Consider the following 22,085-nt stretch of genomic DNA (forward strand, 5'->3'; position numbering starts at 1 on the left):
TTCAAATTATAAATGTAATATTATATACAAAGAGTTACTTTTACAGTTACTCTCGCTTGAGTAGTCGTGTTCCCATATTCTTTTTACTCTTACTTGCGTAGTAGTAGGTTGTAACGGTACACAAAAATCACAGTTTGGTACATACCTCAGTTTTGTGATCACGGTTTGGTACAGTATGGGAACAAAATGCAAAACAATGTGTTTTGATTAAATCAACAATTTGTTTTAATATTATACAAACGGGAAAATAAAATAAACGCATAGTGCTGCTTGGTAATACTAATAAGTTCAATAAAATATTCTCACATAAACAACAAATGTATGAAATGTTAAAAAAAAATTTAAACAGTAAACAAAACTTTTGCAAAAAGTGCAGCACTAACACAGTTTTACTTAATCTTCAGATTTTTGGCCAGAAAAACCAACTTGTCCACATTGTCTGCAGTAAGTGCAGATCTGCTGCAGTTACAGACGGTATGGGGGGAGATTCCATGCCGGTGAAAGGTGAGTTTGAGGACTGGGGCGTAACGATCATAGTTTTGTGAGGATTCACGTGGTTCGGAGGGACGCAGTTAAGGCGGGGGGCAATTGTTGTGAAGGGGGCCGCCCTAACTATAAATCGCTGCGGGAAACTCTGCCTGAATCACGGACAAGTTCACCTCGTGAATATTAAAGAGCCGAGCCTCCGTGTAGCTGCACATGTAGTGGCGAGATGTAAACACACACAAATTGCGCGAACTCACTCGTGCACAGCCCTGCACCAAACCGAACGTCCCGTACTGAAACAGTTCAGCACGAATACATGTACCGTTACAACCCTAAGTAGTAGTGTTCCCGTGTACTTTTTACTCTTCCTTCAGTAGTAGTTTCCCTATATATTTTTTACTCTTACTTGAATAGTAGTTTTCCCATACACTTTTTACTCTTACTTGAGTAATTTCTCGGACCCCTTTTTTTAACTTGAGTAATACTACTACTTTGTGGTAACACTAATAATTATTAATATCTTGGATCATTACTTTTACATGAGTATTACCTTGGTGTAAATTTACTCTTAATTTATTAAAGTTTTTGTCTACTCTGCACACCTCTGGGAGTGAGTCAAAGTCAAATTCATCACAGTTTATTGCAAAGATTGGCAAAGTTATGATACTTGAGCAGTTTTGTGTATGTCCTTCAAATTTAGTTTTTGTTTACCATAGCGACGAGACACAACATGGCCGCTGGTGACGCTTTTGTCACTCGCCAACTGTTGTGTTACTTTATTAACTCAAATTCATTATAACTATGAAAGAACTTTTTTTTTCTTTCCTTTTATTTATTTTTTTGTATCATTTGTTTAATAAATCCTGTGACAAATTCTGAAATAGCCGTTTCTGCCAGCTAGGCAAAGACCCAAACCAGCTCGTCGACAGTGACAAATTGGATTTACTGGCATGCCAAGTTAAATTTAATTAAAGTGCAATATTCCATTTAAACTCACAACTGTAAAACCACCAGTTAAATAATTAAAGCACTAAAGAGACAGTCCCTAACTTTTATTATTTGTTATAAGTCAGGAAAATACATTTACTATACTGAAGAATTGTGAAAGCAAAAGCGGGAATTTGTAAAAAAAAAAGAAAAAAAAAAAGAATGCAAGAAAGTTGAACGAGAACCATTCGGAAACAACTGCCAGGGACACTTGTTTTCATGTAACGAGGCTTCTTGTTATTTAGTGCAAGGACATGGTTGAGTAAGCGATGTAATTCTTTATGCTAATCAGAAAAGAGAGAGAAAATAGTCATAGGCTTATAATACGGAGTTAATTCAAGATTTTTTTTTTTTTTTTATTGTACGAGAACCTTGAGGAAACAACTTCCTGTCACTATACTAGTTCTTTTGTCGTAGTGTAGCATTTAAAGGAGCCCGCTGTTTTCTGAAATGTGTTATAATGTCATTTCCTCATCTCAAACAGACCTGGAGTTGTGTTTTGTTTCATTCGCGCATGTTTAACACGCAGAAACCACTCTGTTCCACCTTGTGATGTCATGCGGTAATACAGGAAGTGCTCCATTGCATGTTTAAACTTCATGCACCTTCACTAGAATCATTCAGGTAATTTCAGCCCTGGAACTGCCAATCTGTTTACATTATGTTTTTTTAATTCCGGATTAATTGTTCTAAATTAAATCGTTTACATGGTAATAATAATTCTGAATTGAGGTTTACATGGAAAACACATTAAATCGTCTTTATTTAATTCCGCTCAACGTTTCGGGGTCAGGAAGACTTCTGATTGGACAGAGACACAAATGTATTTACGTCGATCGGAAGAAAACACAAACTTCAGCTGCTACCGGCTTTTCTGTCATCTCAGTTTGTCGTTATGCCACGGACGCAAACATGATCCAAACTTTTTTCGCGGTCGTTCCAGTGATAATGAAGTAGAAACTGGAGAATTCATTCATTACGCTTTACGTCTGTCAGCTGAGGAGGAGAAGGGAAGAGTGTCGAAAAGAGAGGGGAGGAAGAAGACAAACTGAGTCAACGGCTGCTCTACCTCAACCCACTCCCACATCCTGCTCGCAAATCCAAAGAGACGTGGAGGGAAGTCCGAAGCCAGGACTGGTGGAGTCGGATCATCTGGATCGCGTCAGAAGGGCGACTCAACGAGCATGCACTGAATGACCGGAATTATTTTTACAAAGAATAAACGTTTGCTAGTCAGGCTGACACCACCTAGTGTCTCCAGTCATTCATTTAATTTCATTTCTCTCCAGCAACTAGGTCAGGAATCGGAATACACTAGACAGTTTGCCAAAATCCCAGAAGTTGTAGACCATGCACCAGCCAATCAGCAAAGAGCTGTGAAGTCATGACGTCAAACTCAAGCGCCTGTCTGGGTCCCTTTTGTGGTTCAGCACAACAGTACAACAAAATGTCGAGATGGATGTAGACGAAGACAGACATTCTGTGTTGGCAACGATTCCCGAGATTGAGGATTTAAAGCTGGAACAAAGAGAATCTTTTGTGAATTTTATCAAGGGGCAAGACGTTATTGTCCTTCTTCTTATGGGATTTGGTGCATTACATGCGTCACGACCAAATAGCAGCGATTGGTTAAATAAAAAAAGTACCCTTCTACCGTCGAACAAACAAATTCTAATGCTGCAAGGTCAGACGATTTCCACGAAGTAAATGTTTACATGATCGAGGAATAAATTCATTCGGCTTTAAAACAGGAATAAACCACCCACTTACTTCGGAATTAAGTTTAAATTCTGAATAATCATATCCGTTAGGCATTAAATGTTTATCATTCTGAATTAAAGCTCTCATGTAAACGTGCCAAAAGACAGACTAATCATAAAGAGTTACTCGAATAAATGAATGAAACAAAACACAAGGTCTGTTCTTGAGGAGGTGACTGTATTATAACATGACTTAAAGCTCACAAGAGTCCATTTTGTGTAATACAGGAGCTTTAAGTGGCCCTTCTGTTCTCACCTTGAAAATAAATCATGAACTACAGCAGGTACAGGATGATTATATGTATGTATGCACGGGGGTTAAGGACATTATGCCGTAGGTAGTAGCCGGGAGCACTGTCACCGTAGATCTCCCAAACCTTGTCGCCGTCACAAACTCATTACGCACTCTGCTGACCACGCACCGAGCGGCCGTAACATTTTTGACCCCAACTGGGATCCGTCCTACTTCCTGTTTGTGGTCGGCTCCTGTCCTCAAGCAACACAAGAGATTCAAGCCATGTGTTTTAAATAATCATAGTTTTCATTTTACTGGCACATATATTGTTATATAAAATTGGAACTTAAAGGTGCACAGTAGGGATGAGCATTCGATTAATTTTTCTTAACTGATTGTGGAGAGAATTAACGATCGATTTTCAATTAATCATCAATTAAAATGATCATAATTATTATTACTATTCCTAATCTGCAAAAATAAGCTCAACTTTACAACATATAAAAAGGAAAGGTAACACTTTATAATAACTACACCTTACTTAGCCTTAATTAAGCATGAACAAAGACTTAATTAATAATGAACAAAGAATTAATAATGATTCACGCTTAGTAAATGCTTAATAAAGCATAATTCGTCTTCACTTTAGAAAAGCTCTCAAAAAGACTTAACAGATAACAGCTTCCTGAATTACCATTGCATTTTATTATTAGTAAATCATTCTCTCATAGTTTACTAATCATTAATAAATGCTCAAATGGTTAGTTCATGAGTAATTAAGTATGAAATAATTATGAGTAACTATTTACAGCACAGGCAAATTAAGTGCAAGTGCTAATTAAGGTAGTAATTAAGTAGTTACTAAGCGTGAATCATTATTAATTAAGCCTTTGTTCATGCTTTATTAAGGCTAAATAAGGTGTAGTTATTATAAAGTGTTACCATAATAAACACTATAGAGCCACATCAGCCTGTTTGAGATTATAATGTGTTTAATGCAGGTTGACACTTTTGTTCTACAGAAATTAAACTTAAAACCACACGGCTCATTTGTATAAACTATAAGCGCTGATACAAACAGCACTTTCTTTTTGCGCTGATGCGGTTCAGCTTCTGTCGGACTAAAGGACACGACTCAGTGGAATATGAGTGTTCTTTGACAGAGGGATGATGGTGATGATGGTGAGTCTGTTCTGCGTGCGCCGCGTTGGAGATGGTTCATGTTTTCCGAGATCAGATCATTTCACTCATCATTTCAAAGAACCTTGGTGTTTTTATGGACTTTCTTTTAAACTTTGAGAAACAGATCTCAAATGTTGTTAAAACTAGCTTTTTTCAGCTCAGACAAATTGCCAAATTAAAACCGATCCTAACACGCAATAACTTTGGAACAGTCATACACGCTTTCGTAACAAATAGACTGGACTACTGTAATGCACTATGTTCAGGCCTCCCACAATCCTCCATCAGTAGGTTACAGTTAGTCCAAAATGCTGCTGCCAGACGCTCACCGGTTCCAAAAACAGAGACCATATTACACCCATCCTAGCTCAACTCCACTGGTTACCTGTTAAATACAGAATTGATTTTAAAATGTTATCATTTGTTTTTAAATCACTTAACTCACTCGCGCCACAGTACATCACTGATCTTTTAACCCCCCACACAGCCTCTCGGTCTCTCAGGTCAAACTCGTTCAACCTCCTGTCCGTCCCACCATCCCGCCTCAAAACCAGGGGAGGCCGAGCTTTCTCTCTTATTGCCCCCGAGCTTTGGAATTCCGTCCCTCTTCACCTGAGATCCTGCTCCTCCCTTTCTCACTTTAAAACCCTCCTAAAAACAAATTTTTTCAAGATGGCATTTAACAGCCCATGAACTCCATTTTAAACTATTATCTTTGTGCATCAAGTAACTCGTTTATGTAATATTTTATACATTTTATATTTGTGTTTGCGTTTCACTGTGTTGTGTTTCATGCTGTAAAGCACTTTGGTGCAACTTGTTATAGTTGTTTTAAATGTGCTATATAAGTAAAATGACTTGACTTTATTTATGTTGGTCACTTTGTTATTTTGGCTACTGTTATGATGAAAACACTGAAAAGTTTTTGTCTTTTGGACGCATGTGCACTTAACTTTATGAAAAAAAACCCGATCATACCCGGGACACTGATGTGCATGTAAACACACTCATTGAGATCAACACAGACATTGACATCAACAGTCTGGTGTAATAACAGATTTTCTTCGGGTGTTTTGTGGAGTGGGTAAGACTGTTTTTAGTGACAGGATAACTATGACCATTGACATGCACTAGTCTAGCACCAGCGACCTCTGCAAATACAAGGATAAGATAAGATAATCCTTTATTGTCTCCCATGGGAGAAATTTGTCTTGGGACAGGGGGTAACATGCTTTATCAAAAAACAACACAACACAAAGCACCACATAGACCACATAGCAGATTAATGGCTAATGGCACAAAAGAATGTTTAAATCTGTTCAGTTTGGGACACTGAACCTTCTGCCCAACTCAAACTGACTGAAGAACATGGGTTGGGTCACTGGCCACCTTCTTGCCTAGCTTCCTAACAATCTCCTCAAAAATTTGCTGCAGTGAGCTAGGGGCCACACCCATTATTTTACCTGCTCTTTTAGTCAAGGTAAAAATGTATGATTTAAGATTGACTGACAGGTTACCAAACCACGCTGACATGCCATAACGTAAAATTAATTCCATGCATGCTCTGTAAAACATCAGCATTACATTTGTATCCACTCCATGTAACCTAAGGACTGGATGGAATATTTTAAAAAATGTCTCTACATGTCTTCAACCCTCTGGCTCACTAGGAAATGAGGCCCTATGTCCAAAATTCCCTTTAAAAGTCCCTTTGAGCGAAGAAACTTGTAATTCGATATATTGTGACAGCCCACGATATTACTGTGAGACGTTTGACTATCAACTCCCCCCAAAATGTCAAATGTCTCAAAAAGAGTTCCAAAAGTTACAAAAGACATCATACATATGCTTTTACACTGTCCCTCCTAAAAGCACTTTTTGCATAAGACACCATTGTTTTTGTTTTCTTTGCAACTTAAGCCAGATTTTTGCCTGTGTCTACACAATCCCGATCTTCAAGTGAACGCATGCACGCTTTGCAACACCGCCTCTTATTGGACCAGACAAGCCATTCATTCCAATTACAAGTGCTAAGAAAAATGTGAGCGGGTAAGCACGGTCAAACTAAGTGAAATTGATTGAATTTCACCCACACTACACACAACTGCCAATGGATGAGCAGGAGCATCCACACAGCGTGAGCTTCAGAAGGACTTGAATTGCAAATGTTTTTCGAGCCCATTTAAAACACCACAAACACTGGAGCCGCGGAGGCCATTTTGTTTTCTATTAGACGATTTGTAAAGATGTGTGTGGGTAATTTGTGTAGAATGTTGTAAGGGCATTGTCAGCTTTGATAAATTAGTGCGCACTGCATTGGTAGAGTTTATATACAACATGGCTTTAAAGTTCATAGTAGTAATAATAATAATAGGTTTTGCATGTATTAGAATAAATATGAACGATTAGGTGAATTACATGTTTTTTATATATTAAATCTTTTATCATAATTCATTTAAAGGATTACTATGTAACTTTTCTTGTCACAGACTCGTCTTCCTTTGGAATGTTCTAGAGCAGGGGTCTCCAACCTTTTTCCTCTGGTGAGCTACTTTTACAAAACGATTTACTTATGTTAGTGGCAGCAAGAAAAGGAGTAAATATAAAGAGCCTTCAGATGGAGCACAGTTTGAAAACATAAAACATTCAGACAGTTATTATCCATGTATTAGTGCACAAAGATAGGCATCAGAATTTAACAACATAATGATAATAGACATTTAATTAAATCAAATTTAAGTTAATACGTATGATTCAGAAATCCCTTGGTGAGTTACTTGTAAGGGAGTGGAGAGCTGCTGGAAGCTCCCGAGCTACAGGTTGGAGACCTTCTGTTCTACAGTATGTTAATTCACACATTTATGATTGATTTGTTCAATTACAAATCAGTTAACTGTCAAATACTTGACAGAGTCAAATGCTTCTCCGTGGAGATTGCAAAATTGTATGTGATTTTGTGGAGTCATGGAGCTGTGGCCAAACCTCCTTGTCAAAGCCTAATCTCTTCAGATCAGAAGTTAAGCAGAGCTGGGTTTGGTTAGGACTTGGATGGGAGACTGCTGGGAAAATCAGGTGCTACAGCGAGGCACTAGTGGTAAAAACTGTCATTGTGTCCTTAGGCAAGACACTTTACCCATCTTGCCTAGTATGAACTCGGTGTGTGTGTGTGTGTGTTAGAGTATGGAAAAGAAGTATATAAGACTGATACATTATTATTAATAAAACAACATCATGGGGGGGGGGTTGTTTGGGACCCTCCCAAAAACTTATTTATTGAAAAAAGTATATTTCTCTGTTTTGACTATTTACTTTTCATCAGTCAGCTGCCTTGTCAATGTTTCTTTTTTTTCCTGTTTTTTTTTTTTTTTTTTTTTTTGTGGATATAAATATGAATGATAAAATATAACTTCACATGCTTATCTGATGGTTTTAAAGTTTTAAGTTTTAAATTAAGGCGATTAAATCTACGCTAAAATAACCACTTTTGAACACATAGATCTGCAATCGATCACTGCTCTGTTACTTGTTCTTTGACGAGAAATTCAGAATTCTGTGAAAATGAATACTGAATTAAAAACAAAGTAAGATTTTTTTTCCCCCCCAAGTTTATCTGTAATTAAAAAGACACACAGAATCGCGAGTCGACCACAAGCGAAAATGAATCAAATAAGTAACGCCACCTTGAGCTTGATAAAAGGGAGGGAAAAAAAAAGATGAGTTAAGTGAATTAGTGATTAATTAAGAGATAGCATTTTAACAAGTGATCAGATATATTCAACCACAAAGCCCGTTATCTGGATCCTTTAAAGAATTGGATGTTAGTCAAGCGGGTCTAATCGCGATCAAAATGCACCGTGAGCTGGAAAAAATACACAAAAAAAGTTCAAATTTTAATCAACAATAAGCGGAGATAGTAGAACTGCAGACAGACAAGAGGTTTCACTCCATCCAACCTTCTCTGGCGCAGGATTCTGGCTGCGTTTGGTTACATAAAAACAAGAAAAAAAACTTTGATTGGCATAAAAAGTTAATTATTATCTCGTTGCTTTCTTCCTGTTTGCTGAGTTGGAATAACAATGATTAAAAGACAAAGAAAAGGTGAACATTTCTTGCAAAAAAAAACACCGCCAAAGATTGTATATTGGCAAACAGAGGCATCGCTCTGCCAACATCTTCTCAGGTGAAGTTTTTTTTCACATTTTAAAAACAAAACATCAAGTATTTTAAAGCTGCATTGCGTAACTTTTCTAGTTGAGGATCCGTCAAATGCTCGTCTCTAGGGAGATGTTGTCGCTTTGTCTGGAATGTTTCACTGTATGGCATTAAACTTTCCTAACTTTTTGGAAGTTACAGGTCAGATCACAGCCAAAATAATGTTTTTCTAAGTATTTTTGAGCTCTAAAACTATTTGTGATTGAATAAATGTAAGGTAGAGCTGTTTAATGTTATGCTGTGGAACATTCCAGGCAGAGCAATGACGTATCCATAGAAACAAGCAGGTGACGGACCTCCAATCAAAAAGTTACACATTGCACCTTTAAAATACGGTACCACTTTATAAAAATAACAATTGGCTTTAATTCATAATGAGCACAGTTTATTAAAAATGATTCAGGTTTAGTAACTACGTGATTAAGATAGAGTGTTAATTATGTACTTAACAAACCTGAATGATTTTTTTTTTTTTATAAACTATGAATAACTCTTTGTTCAACCTTTAAAAGTGTAGACATTGTAAAGTGTTACCTAAAGAGTATACAGATAATCTTGTAATAATCAAGTTGCAAAAAAACAGAAAACCCCTCAAAAAACATCGGCCTTGTTCACATGCACACCAAAATCTGATTATGATCTGATTTGCGGATCTTTAAGATTATTATTTGACATGGAAACTGCACAATTTGATGCGAGTAATCAAAAGCACCATGACATTATTATGAAATTAGTTGATTAGATTGGCTTTTTATGTCATTTAAAGGTTCTATATTACACAAAATTGACTCTTGTGAGCTTTGGGATAAGTTGAAATGTTGTTACGTGATCAAAAACATACTCAGAGTTGTGTCATTCACTTATTAGGATGTCTACATCTACAAAGCTCAAAATACACTTCCTGTATTGCCACATGGCATCACAAGGTGGAACAGTGTGTTTTCAGTTTGAGCAAAGAACTCTAAGGAAGTCTAAATACGCAGGGTTTGTGTTTTAAATGTGTGAATTAAACAAAACACAATTCCTGGTATGTTTTTGACATGTTTTGGTTTGAAAACATCGTAATATGGTCTCTTTAAATAAACTCCAAAAACGTGATTTTAATCAGATTTTGAGTGTGCACGTGACTGCAGCCACTGGCAACAATTTCAGAATTTTCAAACCTAGAAAAAAACAAAACTAAACAAAAAGAAACTTTGCAACATTCCCATCAACAGCACAACAAAACCAGCATCCAGCTGTTCTCCACCGCTCCCTTACCTGGCGCAGGTTTCTGGTGACGCGGACATCGTGCCAGGCGTTGTCGTTGAACTTCCCATTGACGGGCTCCACCAGGGCCTCGAACGCTCCGGAGCCCAGGTTGATGACGAGCCAGACGGCGCCGCTCTTCAGGGACAGGTTGACGTAGTCGGCGGATTTGCCCGTGTGGAGCATGAGCCCGTTCCTCTGCAGCGTCCTGAAGGAGAGCGTGATCTCGTCCGTGCTGCTCTGGATGGGGGTCATGGAGAGGTCGTAGCAGAAGAACTCATTGCCCTTGAAGGTGGCCACGGACTCCTCCTTACCTGGAAGAAGACAGAGGAGGACAGGTGAGTGAAATACTGAATACGTGTATGCATCGATCAACATTCTTGTCAGACTCTTGGATTGGATTTGTACACACAGGAGAGTCAGTTAAAGGTCTTATATTATGCAAAACTGCTTTAAGCCACGTTAGAACTTTGTCACCTCATCAAAAACATACCTGGAGTTGTGTTTTGTTTCATTCACACACTTTTTTTTTGTCTGTCTACATCTCCAAAGCTCAAAATGCTTTGTTCCACTTCGCGATGTCACGTAGTGGTAGTTTTCAAGTTAACAGCTACATTTTACCTTTAATTTAGTAGATATTGGCAACTCGAGGGCTGAAATTTTTGAGTTTGAGAAAAGAACTCAACCTAAATATGAAGGGTTTGTGTGTTAAACATTTGTGAATGAAACAAAACACAACTCCAGGTCAGTTTGTGATGAGGAAACACAGTGTAATATAGGCTCTTTAAAGTTGGACTGTGTACAGATGGGGCAAGATGTTTTGCTGTTGACCAGCCAGTTCCTTGTACATTCCGTTTGAATACAGAAGGGTCTGCAACTGGACCACAGAGCGTGAAAAACCTCCCTCCAGACTTGAGACAACTGAACCACAGCTCCTAGTTTGTATCACGTGTCTCTCAAACGAAGAAGACATCATCCAGAACAAAATACATCACTTATGTTCCCTGAGTGAAGTAATAGTCTGATGCTTCAGTTGTTGATTCTGAGAAAATACCTACACTACCTGTCAAAAAGTTTTCGAATGCCCTAATTTTTCCAGTTATTTATTGCAATTCAAGTCGTGCAAGTCCAATGAAGAGCTTGAAATGGTACAAAGGTAAGAACTGAACAGACAGAGGTTTGGGATGAACTGGACAGAAGAGTGAAGCAACCGACAAGTGCCACACATTTATGAGAACTTCTGCGACAGACTTGAAAAGAACTTTCTGAAGAATATTTGATTTCTATTGTAAAAAGAACGAGCCACGAGTGTGTTCAGCTGTTATATCTGCCAAAAGTGGACACTTTCATCAGTCAAAACAGTAAGAACTCGGAAAAAGTGTGGTGTTGTAAAACTTTTGACCGGTAGAGTAAATATAAGCTGTTTCTCAGTCCTTCATGTTGTCTTGCCACCTTTTTTACATATACACAGCCATGTTTTCCATTTTTTTAATGCAAACATAGCATTCGTCTCTCTGATTGGTTAATCCACCTGTCAATCATGGCCTCTGAAATCATAGAGACAAAATACAACTCCAGATCCACTTGTTTCTGTGAAAGATTGTCAAAGCATGTGGTTCTGGCTGGACAGGGAAGTTTAAAGGACCTATGTTTTGTTTTTTTCAAGGATTTGAGCAAAATTTGTAAATGGTGAATGTTCATATTTTTATAAAGCATGATTCACCTTCAAGACACTCTTAAAGCTCTTTACATCAAGAAACCACAAGAGCGGGATTCAAGGATTCAAACCGTCAAACCAAATCAGAGAACGGACACTCCTTTACCTCTACCAACTGAGCTGCTGTCGCCCAGATAGTTTCACAAACAAACAAAAAACAAAGAAAATCAAATCCTTTACTCTTTTTTTTTTCAGTATCTTCCAAAACTACATCATCCTTGTGCAGTTCCAGCCCGGCGATACACTCTCGAGAAGATGAAAATTACACTTTTGCTGGTCATGAACAAAAAAATAAATAAACAAACTCCAGTCTACAGTCGTCCTCCATCTGAAAGTGACTTGTAGTGTCTTCTCTTAAGAACAATAGAAGATACTCGAAGACTCCGAAATCACAGCCACCAGCAGACATAATAACTTTCTCCAGTCGTCACAAGAAGGGCTCTGCTGTCCTCACATTCCAAACCAGTGTATTCATAGAGTGTTGGTTTTGTCTCTTGAGTTTTGCCACTTCTCACTCTCCAAATAACAAACTGCTTTGAGTAAGTGAACAAAAAGTCTACTCAATATTCGGAACTGGTGTCTACATACTGTATTTCTGATATTCCGTGTATCTTATAGGCGCTATTCTCAAAGAAAAACCAGAAGATGTTTGGAAACGGGCGGATGATGACTTCCGAGGAGGGAGTAACTCTGAGAAAATGGCCTGAGTTTTCTTCATCTAGATGTCATTGTATTCTTTCTTTTTCCTTTTATAAATTGCCTTTACATGATGACGGTCTGAACAGAAGACGAAAAAAGTGGCGTCGCATCTTCACTTTTTATTCCGTGTTTAGACGAGCGTTTTCGGGAGGAAATCTGCGAGCACACGGTAACGCAAAAGTGTGTGGAATCCCAGGTCTCGTCCATAACCGTCTGCCTCGCCTGCGACGAACTTAACAGAGGTGATTGCAAATCCTTCTATGTTCACTGATAGTATCATATTCTGTACATTTGTTGGGACATTTGTTTCTGTTACTGTATGTATGCGACATAAACGTGTACGCGATGTGACCAGAGTTTTGCGTCTTGGGCAGTGCAGATGGAAACGCTACAGTGGAGTATATTCAACTTTTCCACTCTGGAGGATGGTTTCAGATAGTCTGATGCATCGGCCGCTTTCACGTCGTAGAAACCGTCTGACCTCGCAGCATTAGGATTCGTTCGCTCGACGGTAGGTACTTTTTTATTTAACCAATCACTGCTATTTGGTCATGATGTATGTAATGCGCCGCTAACGGGGCTAACTGGTATATTAAGCTTTTCCCAAATCCTGTAGGAAGAAGGACAATAACGTCTTTCCCCTTGATAAAATTCACCAAACATTCTCTTTGTTCCGACTTTAAATCCTCAATCTGAGGAATCGTTGCCAACACAGAATGTCTGACTCTTCGCTGATTGGCTGGTGCCCAAACTCACACTTCTGGGGTTTTTGTGAATGGTGTAGTGCAGTCATGGCAAACTCAGGCCTAGGGACCAAATTTGGCCCATGATATAATTATATTTGGCCTGCGAGATCATATCAAATATGTGTTAGAGTTAGAGACATTATTTCAAATGTTGTTATTGTTTCATGCTTGTTCTGGATTCAGTGTTTAAGCAAAACTATTATTAAACATTTATTTTAATAAGAAAAGGTTTGAAATTACATATCTCGAAAAAAGAGAAAACATGCAGATGTTGTTGACGTTTTTCAGTAAATATTTAGGTTGGCACACAACTTCCAGTTTTTAATTGTGGCCCTCTGTGAATTAGATTTTGACACTCCTGGTCTAGTGTATTCTGATTCCTGACCTAGTTTCCGGAGATAAATAAAATTGAGTGGAGGCACTAGGTGGCACCAGCCTGGCTAGGTTTCAGATTTTTGCATTTTTAAGCCCCCAAAACGCCATCACCGTCTAAACGAAAGACACTTCCGATAAAATATTTTGTCGTTTTACCCGCATACGTTCTCATGTGAACAGACCCTTAGTATTACTCAAGTTTCAAACAATGAAAAGCAGTAGCAAGTAAGCAAGGTGGTCCTGTCGAAAAAGTGCTTGGAGATACAGATTCTGACAAGGTGACACAAAAAAATCTCTTGCGACCCACCTGAGGGTTGTGACCTAGTCTTTGGGAAACAATGTATTAAACGATCAGCATACATGTAGATGGAATACATACATTTAATCTTTATTCCAGTATTTCCATCAGACTGCTCAGGGCCTACAGGTGTAAATTTGCATTCACAGAATAATCTGGAACAAGCATCTTTCCTATTTTCAGTCCTGGCCCTTGTATATTTGTGCAGAGTCAAATAAAAGAATACCATACCCCAACAGCGAGTCAGTGCACCCTCTTTTAATAAACAACTGCATGTTTACTCCACCTATAGCCGCTAACGTGTCAATCTCAGCGACCACATGCCAGCGCGCCGTCTCTCCCTGTTCTCTCCGTGCCAGTCAAAGCTCTGTGTTTGTACAGCAGACACATGTCACCCGTCAGAGCTCGGTGCCAGCAGAGGGCGCCGTCACCTGCTCTGTCACTACACCGGAGTCCAGCCGAGACCGCGACACCTCACCCCGGGCATGTCACTGTACGCCGACGCCAACCAGGCAGACTGTTCACAGCTTGGAGTGGTGAGCGTGGGAGAATATTAAAGAGTCTACTGTATATTACGCAAAAAAAAAAATAAAAATAACAATAATAATAAGACTCTTGTGAGCTTTAAGTCATGTTACAATGTTGTTACCTCCTCAAAAACAAACCCATAGTTGTGTTTTGTTTCATTCACACGTTTGAGTAACTCTAGCGCCCCAAGCTCAAAATGCTTTGTTCCACCTAATGATGTCACAAAGAGGTAGAGTTCAAGTTAACAGCTACTTTTTACCTTTTACCTTATTTTGAAAGTCACAAGCCTTCACAACACAAAAAATAAAGGTGGATTTGACCATTATTGAACATTAATGAGGATATTTTATTGTTGACCGAGTGATCGTGTCTCTCTACTCAAGAATGAAAAACAGTAACTGAAGCAGCAATAAAAGGATCCATAAGTCGACTATTTGGGTATTAAATATAGGTCATTTCTTTTTCTTTTCAACTTTCAATTGAAGCAGCAATACTGGAACAAAATAGTCAATAAAATAATTACAAAAGATTAGAAATTATACAGAAACATGTCTTAACATAGCAACATTTCTAATGAGGTAGATGGGCCTGTCTGTGCTTTTGTAGCGTGTTCCAGTCCAGGGTGCAGGAGAAGAGCGCAACACACATATCAGGCGACCCCAAAAAAAATATTTTGCTACCCACCGTAGGGTACAGCCTTCTCTTTTGAAACAATGCCTTAGAGATTGGTAATTCAATGGCTGAAATCATCCAAATGATTCTAGTGAAGGTTTATGGAGTTTAAAACCACAGTGGAGCACTTCCTGTATTACCACATTAGTATTAGTATTAGTATTTTCTAGGAGTTTGAGAGAAGAACTCAGTCTAAATATGCAGGGTTTGTGCGTTAAACATTTGTGAATGAAACAAAATGCAAAGTTAAAGCCAAACTTCAGAACATTCATTATAGAGATAAATGTAATTTACACCGTTGCGTTGAACAAAGGAACATTTCCAGAGAAGAAAACCAGAGCCTCCAGTCAATTTTTGTGCAGCACATTGGAAATTGTTGTTTATAAAATGAGCTACTGAAATAAAATGCATTGGATTGTAAGTAAGAGTCAGGTTTGTGGAGATGCAAGTTTGTTCACAGTAATTACACTGGAAAAAAAAACAATATCTAGGTAAGTTAAAATGACTTAAATTAGGAACGTTTGACTTTATTTGAGTGGATTCAACTTGACGAGTAAAATTATTATTATTAGTACAAAAAGTGTAATTCCACTGGCAGATAATTTTACTTTGTCAAGTGAAATTTACTCAAATCATGGTAAAACTTTCTTAATTCTAGTCATCTGAACTTGACTAGATTTAGTTTTTTGCAGCGCGGTGGAGCTTTAATGTTCATCTTGCCCAAAGTAAAGAGCGAAATTGAATGAGGAAACCTTTTTGTTACTTGCAAACTCCTAATTCCATCACAAAACAACATAAAACCTGTAAGAATCTTCAATTTCAACTAAAATATTTGATCATTTGAAATCTTCTATTCAAATAAAATGCATTGGATTGTAAGTAAAAGTCAGGTTTGTGGAGATGCAAGTCCGTTCACATGAAAAAAATAATATTTATGTAAGTTAAAATGACTTAAAATTAAGAACATTTGACTTTATTTGAGTAGATTCAACTTGACAAGTAAAATTATCTACCAATGGGATAAGTGTGTGTTCGAGTTTGTTTCTTATTTTAAGTGCAAAAAGTAGTTGTTTTTCTTAAATAATAAGTATTTCTAAGTGTAGCCAGATGTACTTTCATATTTTAAGTACAAAAAGTCTTTCCAATTGGTAGCTAATTACACTTTTTTTTACTCAAATCATGATAAATATTTCTTAATTCTAGTCATCTGAACTTGACTAGATTTAGTTTTTTGCATTGTACACATATTTTCTCAGTTTTTCGAAGCAATAAAAACACCAAAAATGAAAAATAAATGTATAAACATGCTATTATTTTGTTCCATATTGACTAAAAAGTTACATGGTGGAGCTTTAATGTTCATATTGCACAAAGCGGAGGAGCATATAGAGCGAAAAATGTCACAAAAACAACATAAAATCAGTATGGATCTTCAACTTCAACTAAAATATTTGATCATTTGTCAAAAGTTACAGTTCTAGATATATTTTTTTCTTTTTTCAGATCAATATAAAAGGACATGTCAGCCATTTTGCACTACTGACAATAATAAAAACCGCTGTGGTGTCTAAATGTAGTTACTCCAGACAGACAGCGCTGCAAATCTGACACCTTCCCACTCCTCCAGGTGAGCGCGCCGACATGTGAGCAGCGTGATGCGAAGTGACAGTCCACTTCCTGCGTCCGTCCGCCCGCACCAGCACTCCCGGCGGTCCCCTGGGAGCCCATATTGAAGAATCAGGCCCCAGGTAATGAGGTTTAGGCCTGGAAACGGGTAGCAGAGGAGAGCAGACTGTCACAGGGCCGAAGCCGGCAGTGGTGGATCATCAAATCGAGTTTATTCTGAAGTTCCGTTACAGCGGAATGAGTCCAGACCCGGGGCACGTCTCCGGAGAGGTCGGGCAAGTCTGGGATGGTCAGGACGGTGGACGGATGCTGGGAAAATTAGAGGATAAATCTGGGAGCTAAGCAGGTTTAGCAGGTCGGCCACAAGAGCAATCTCAGGTTATCGAAGCGGAGATGGGTAATTGGGTGAGGGGGATGTCTAAGTGGGTTAAGGTGTATTCTTCTGGATGTGGATGTCTTATAAAGGATTTTTTAATGTATTTTTTGTCAAATTGTGTAAAACTGATTTTGTTGTTTCAGATTTAATCTAAATATCAAAATTGTTTGTCAAATGTTCGTCGTAATTTTGAGCCTCAACTAACACCAGCACCAGTTTTTCCAAGTGGAAAAAGTACAATAGCAATGATTAAATGGTGGAAATAAAAAAAAACTTTAATATTTTGGTATTCAAGTCAAATACCAGAAAACTTTGAAAACGTTTTCTATGATAAACCTCATAACTGAACATTTACGTAAGATAACAAATGCACATTGTGAAGATTCAGTTGTGGAAACAGAAAGTTAAAACAAAAAAAAAAATACTTTGGAACATTTGCCATGGAGTTAAACAGGTTTTTGTGAAATATTATAGCCAAAGGAACAACATTCCCATGGAGAAAAACAAGGAGTTCCACCAGAGTAATAAGAGTCAAGAGTCAAAAAGCATAATAATTGTGTAAAAGAAGAAAGAGATTCGCACTGCAGCTCTTTAAATCTCCCTCTCTTTTTTAATTTTAATACACCACAATGTGACGTTTCGGGTCAACGTGTCTGCAAAATCTTGTTTTGCACAATTTTTGTCTTTGGACCCAGAAAAACCCATAATAAAACATTCAAAACGACAAAATAAATACGTGTATACTTGCTATGATTTTTAAGATGTTACAGTTGGTCCTATATTACACAAAATCGACTCTTGTAATCTAAGACATGTTATAAAGTTACTTCCTCAAACACATATATGAAAGTATGTTTTGTTTCATTCATAAATACATTTGGATAATCCTTTGCTAATAGTCTGTTTACATCAGGGTAGGATTTTTTTTTTTTTTCCACGGGGCCACATGAGAAACAGAAAATATTGTGGAGGGCAGGTCCACAGTGCTTAACTCAATTCTGCATAATATTAATTGTATTTCTTCATAAAAAGCAGTAAAGAGCATTGTTTTGATGAACTCTTGAGACTGGTAAGAGTTTATGTTATGACTAAGCAATGAAAAAGTGAGATTGCCTTATAAAAAATGTCATTTAAAATAAAAGCAATGCAGATTTAGTCATGCATGAAGTAAAATTATAAAATGTGTTTATTTTGTTTCCAGATGAGTTTAAACGGGCCGGTCAGAGTCAAACAAAGGGGCGTATGTGGCTTGAGAGCTGGACAATGCTTAGGTCTGGTCTACATCTTCAAAACTCAAAATACTCTGTTCAACCTTGTGATGTCATGAAGTGTTAGTTTTCAAGTTCACATCCATCTTTTACTTTAGTTCAGTAGCCACCTAGTGCCTCCGCTCAATTTCATTTCTCTCCAGCGAGTAGGTCAGAAATTAAAAGACACTAGACGGTTTGCAAGAACCCCGGAAGTTGTAGACAATGCACCGACCAATCAGCAAAGAGCTGTGAAGCTATGACGTCAAACTCAAGCGCCTGTCTGGGTGTAAACAAAGTAAACAAAGCGGTCGAGATGGTTGTAGACGAAGACAGACATTCTGTGTTGGCAACGATTCCCGAGATCGAGGATTTAAAGCCGGAACAAAGAGAATGTTTGGTGGATTTTATCAAGGGGAAAGATGTTAATGCCCTTCTTCCTACATGATTTGGTGCATTACATACATCACGACCAAATAGTAGCGATTGGTTAAGTTAAAAAAGTACCTGTCTACGTCGAGTGAACGAATCCTAATGCTGCGAGGTCAGACGGTTTCCACGAGGTGAAACCAGCTGACTCCAAGGTCGAAATCATCCAAATGATTCTAGTGAAGATGTATGGAGTTTAAAAACACATTGGAGCACTTCTTGTTTTACCACATCACATCACAAGGCAGAACAGAGTCTTTTCTGTTTGAGAGAAGAACTCTGTGTGTGTTTTTAATGAGTAAAGAACATCACAAAATATAACAGCTACTACTTTAAGTCTGGAATTGATTTTGCGTACAAGTACAACCAACCTATTTCTGTTACCTCTTTAACACAACTCAAAAACTACAATTCCATTAGTTCATAGTACATAATTTTCTTCTTCTCTTTAATGAGCTGTAGTCTCATTTAACTCAACCGCAAATGCTCCCAAACATCGCCTCTATATCTCACTAAAAGAGGCTAAGTGTGAACAAAAAGCTGGTATTAAACGTTATACATCCATGGAACAGTGAAGGAGCTGAAAGGCACTGTAACAGCTATATTATATCCGAGTGAGGAGAAACATAAAAGAAAACATTTTTGACGCAAGGAAAGAGCCAAGGGACAAATGAAATCCGCCGAGAGACAGCTACTTAAAAGCGCATTTGAGCCGGAATTGAAACTTGGAAGCAATCGCAACTCAAGTGTGAACCATCGTCGCGAAAAGAGAGGAGCATCAAAAGTAGAGGAGATAGAAGAGAAAATGACAATGAGAAAAAAAAAAAAAGAAGAAAAAACGTCCCCCCGAGGTATGGCTTTGTGGCGATGTTGCCGTGTCAATGGTGGAATGAACAAAAGCATCGCAAATGGACCCCGCTAATGTCTTTCAATTATGCATTCAGAGTCGTATTATGCATCAGTTATTATGCAATCAATATTTCATGAGATTTTAAGTACGCCGGAGTATTATTTGCTTACCAACAGTTGCGGGCTGTTTCGCTCACACGTTAAAAGGTGTAAATTGTGCGGATGAAGCTATTTGGAGTTTTTAATGATAAAGCTGCACTATGTAACTTTTCGCCAGCTTTTTCAGACCACATCAACAGGGCGTTTGGCTGATTTTGTCAATACCTGCTTCACACACTGAGCAGATTTTGAAACTTTTTATCTTTTGGGCTTAGCTTTTAACATCACATCATAGACTAACGGTGCGTTCGATTATCCGTCCCTCACCCACTCGGATCTCGGACGTGACGTCACATCCAAACTTCAAACATTTTATTATGTTTCTTGAGAAAAACGTGGGCTCTAACTGGAAAAATGTTGTTGCTTTATCATTGGCCGAGTACCAGGCGCTTCAAAATAAGTCTGTGCTTCAGCTACACAACCTCGAGGAAGAAATTAGTATAAAAATAGTATACTTCAGTATACTTCAGTATATATTAGTGAAGTGAAAGCATTGGTAACTCGTGATAGTGGATGATTTTGGCATGTTAGCTGGCAGGAAATGGGCTAAAAACATGGGCAACACCGACACCCAAATCCACAGATAGTAATAAGGACGCAGTAAAGTACTGCAGTAATATGAGTGACTGAAATTGTCATTTAAACCATCAAAACATCCAAACACAATGAAAACAGTTCATACTTAAAAGTGACACTGGACGCAGTCTTCTTAGATTCTATCTCGGAAACCTTGCTCAGTCTCCTCCGAGCTCTTCCAAGTTCCACCGTCCAAGGAAAAGGGGCGCGTCAGTGCGTGTTGCCCTCGGACCTCTGAGTGAGATGGGTAATCAAACACACCATAACAATGAAGCGCAGCATGTGCAATTCAAAGGACACAAGTAAGGCATTGTTAGATTTTGTGTAATGAGCTGTTTGTTTGAACTAGCTATGGACATAGGAGATGCTACAGGGTTTTGACACCAAATGTGGCAGCAAATCTGGCAGAAACACTTTCAGGTAATGGACCATTTCGTCACCAACCAAAACACCAGAGCAAAGTAAGAACGACGCCTTTCTTGTTGTGTTCACCTTACTCCCTCCGGACACTGCTGTGATGCTGCAGGACACAGAGGACGAACACTTTTCTATCCACAGAATCTGCTGACCCTCCCTGACAGACCTGCTGTTAAACTGCACTGAGACCTTTGACTGAGACACAAAGGTGAGACACCCAGAAGAAATGTGGCAGCAACATCGACTGCAACAGTTTGCTGCACCAAAACGTGAATTTCCCTCACGATTAATAAAGTCTCTCCCCCTCTCTTTGTCTGTAATGTTCCACAGTATGGCAATAAACAGGTGGTGCAAACAAACTGATATGTATAGCACTCTGAATTGAACGATCAGGATCTATCATATACTCCAAGCTGATTAGTCGAAGCGTCACAATAACAGAACAAGTTGAAAAATCTAACTTTTGTTACATCCAGTTGAGTGAAAAGCACACCATCTTTCCCTCCAAAAATGAGATTACCTCTGAATAAATTTCACAACCAAAACGGCCATTTATAGTATTTTTTTGCTCAAATAAGCTGAAGGACATCAGTTGGCATCAGTACACAGCAACTTTACAGACCTAATGCGATGTGCGGCAGTTTTATTGGCCGAGATGAACGCTGATTGTGTGATTGTGTTGTGATAGTGCTCTGAAGGGGGAGGGACTTAGTGTGGCACTCAGAGCTTTAAAAAATGAAAGTAAAAGTATAAAAACACGTTAACACATCTTTCTCTTCACAAATGTAAAAAGTGACTCCGTCAGCATGAGTTTCAGAACCACAACAGTCTTGATATTTTCGCTCAGATAGGCTGAAGGACGTCAGTTGGTGTCGCCATATTTGTTTTGGTTCACTTGGACGTTTCTCCTTTGGCTTCCGCATAAAACTCAGTGCTGCTCTGTGATTCATCTCGTCTCCTGCCCAGATCGCATGAATCATGGATCACGGAAAGATGCATGTTTTCCCAGAAGTAATCAAGGTCTTATCTACAGCGCAAACTGAAATCTGATTCTGAACATTTCCCCACAAAATGTTTGCCTGTAATCCTGTAATCCCCGAAACATCATGGTGGTGAGCTTTTTTTTCTTTTTACTGCGCAAACTTTTTTACCTCTTCCAAATAAACAAAATAATCTGTAACCAATGATTGTTGTGGGTTTTTACGCTACATTTACATGACGACGGTCTGAACAGAAGACGCAAAAGTGGCATCTCGTCTTC

The 22,085-nt window shown here is 38.4% G+C and overlaps 1 protein-coding gene across 1 annotated transcript in view; it reads right to left on the reverse strand.

Annotated features, from left to right (window-relative positions):
- Positions 1-22,085, reverse strand: part of nrxn2b (neurexin 2b) — a 1,850,542-nt gene that overhangs the window by 1,178,496 nt on the left and 649,961 nt on the right. Inside the window, exon 5 of the mRNA XM_055156806.1 lies at positions 10,123-10,424. Coding sequence (XP_055012781.1) covers positions 10,123-10,424 — 302 coding nt within the window. The remainder of the gene's footprint in view (positions 1-10,122; positions 10,425-22,085) is intronic.

The sequence above is a fragment of the Boleophthalmus pectinirostris genome, unplaced genomic scaffold (genome assembly GCF_026225935.1).
Source record: "Boleophthalmus pectinirostris isolate CB_2022bp ecotype Guang Dong unplaced genomic scaffold, ASM2622593v1 HiC_scaffold_20, whole genome shotgun sequence".
Lineage (NCBI taxonomy): Eukaryota > Metazoa > Chordata > Actinopteri > Gobiiformes > Gobiidae > Boleophthalmus > Boleophthalmus pectinirostris.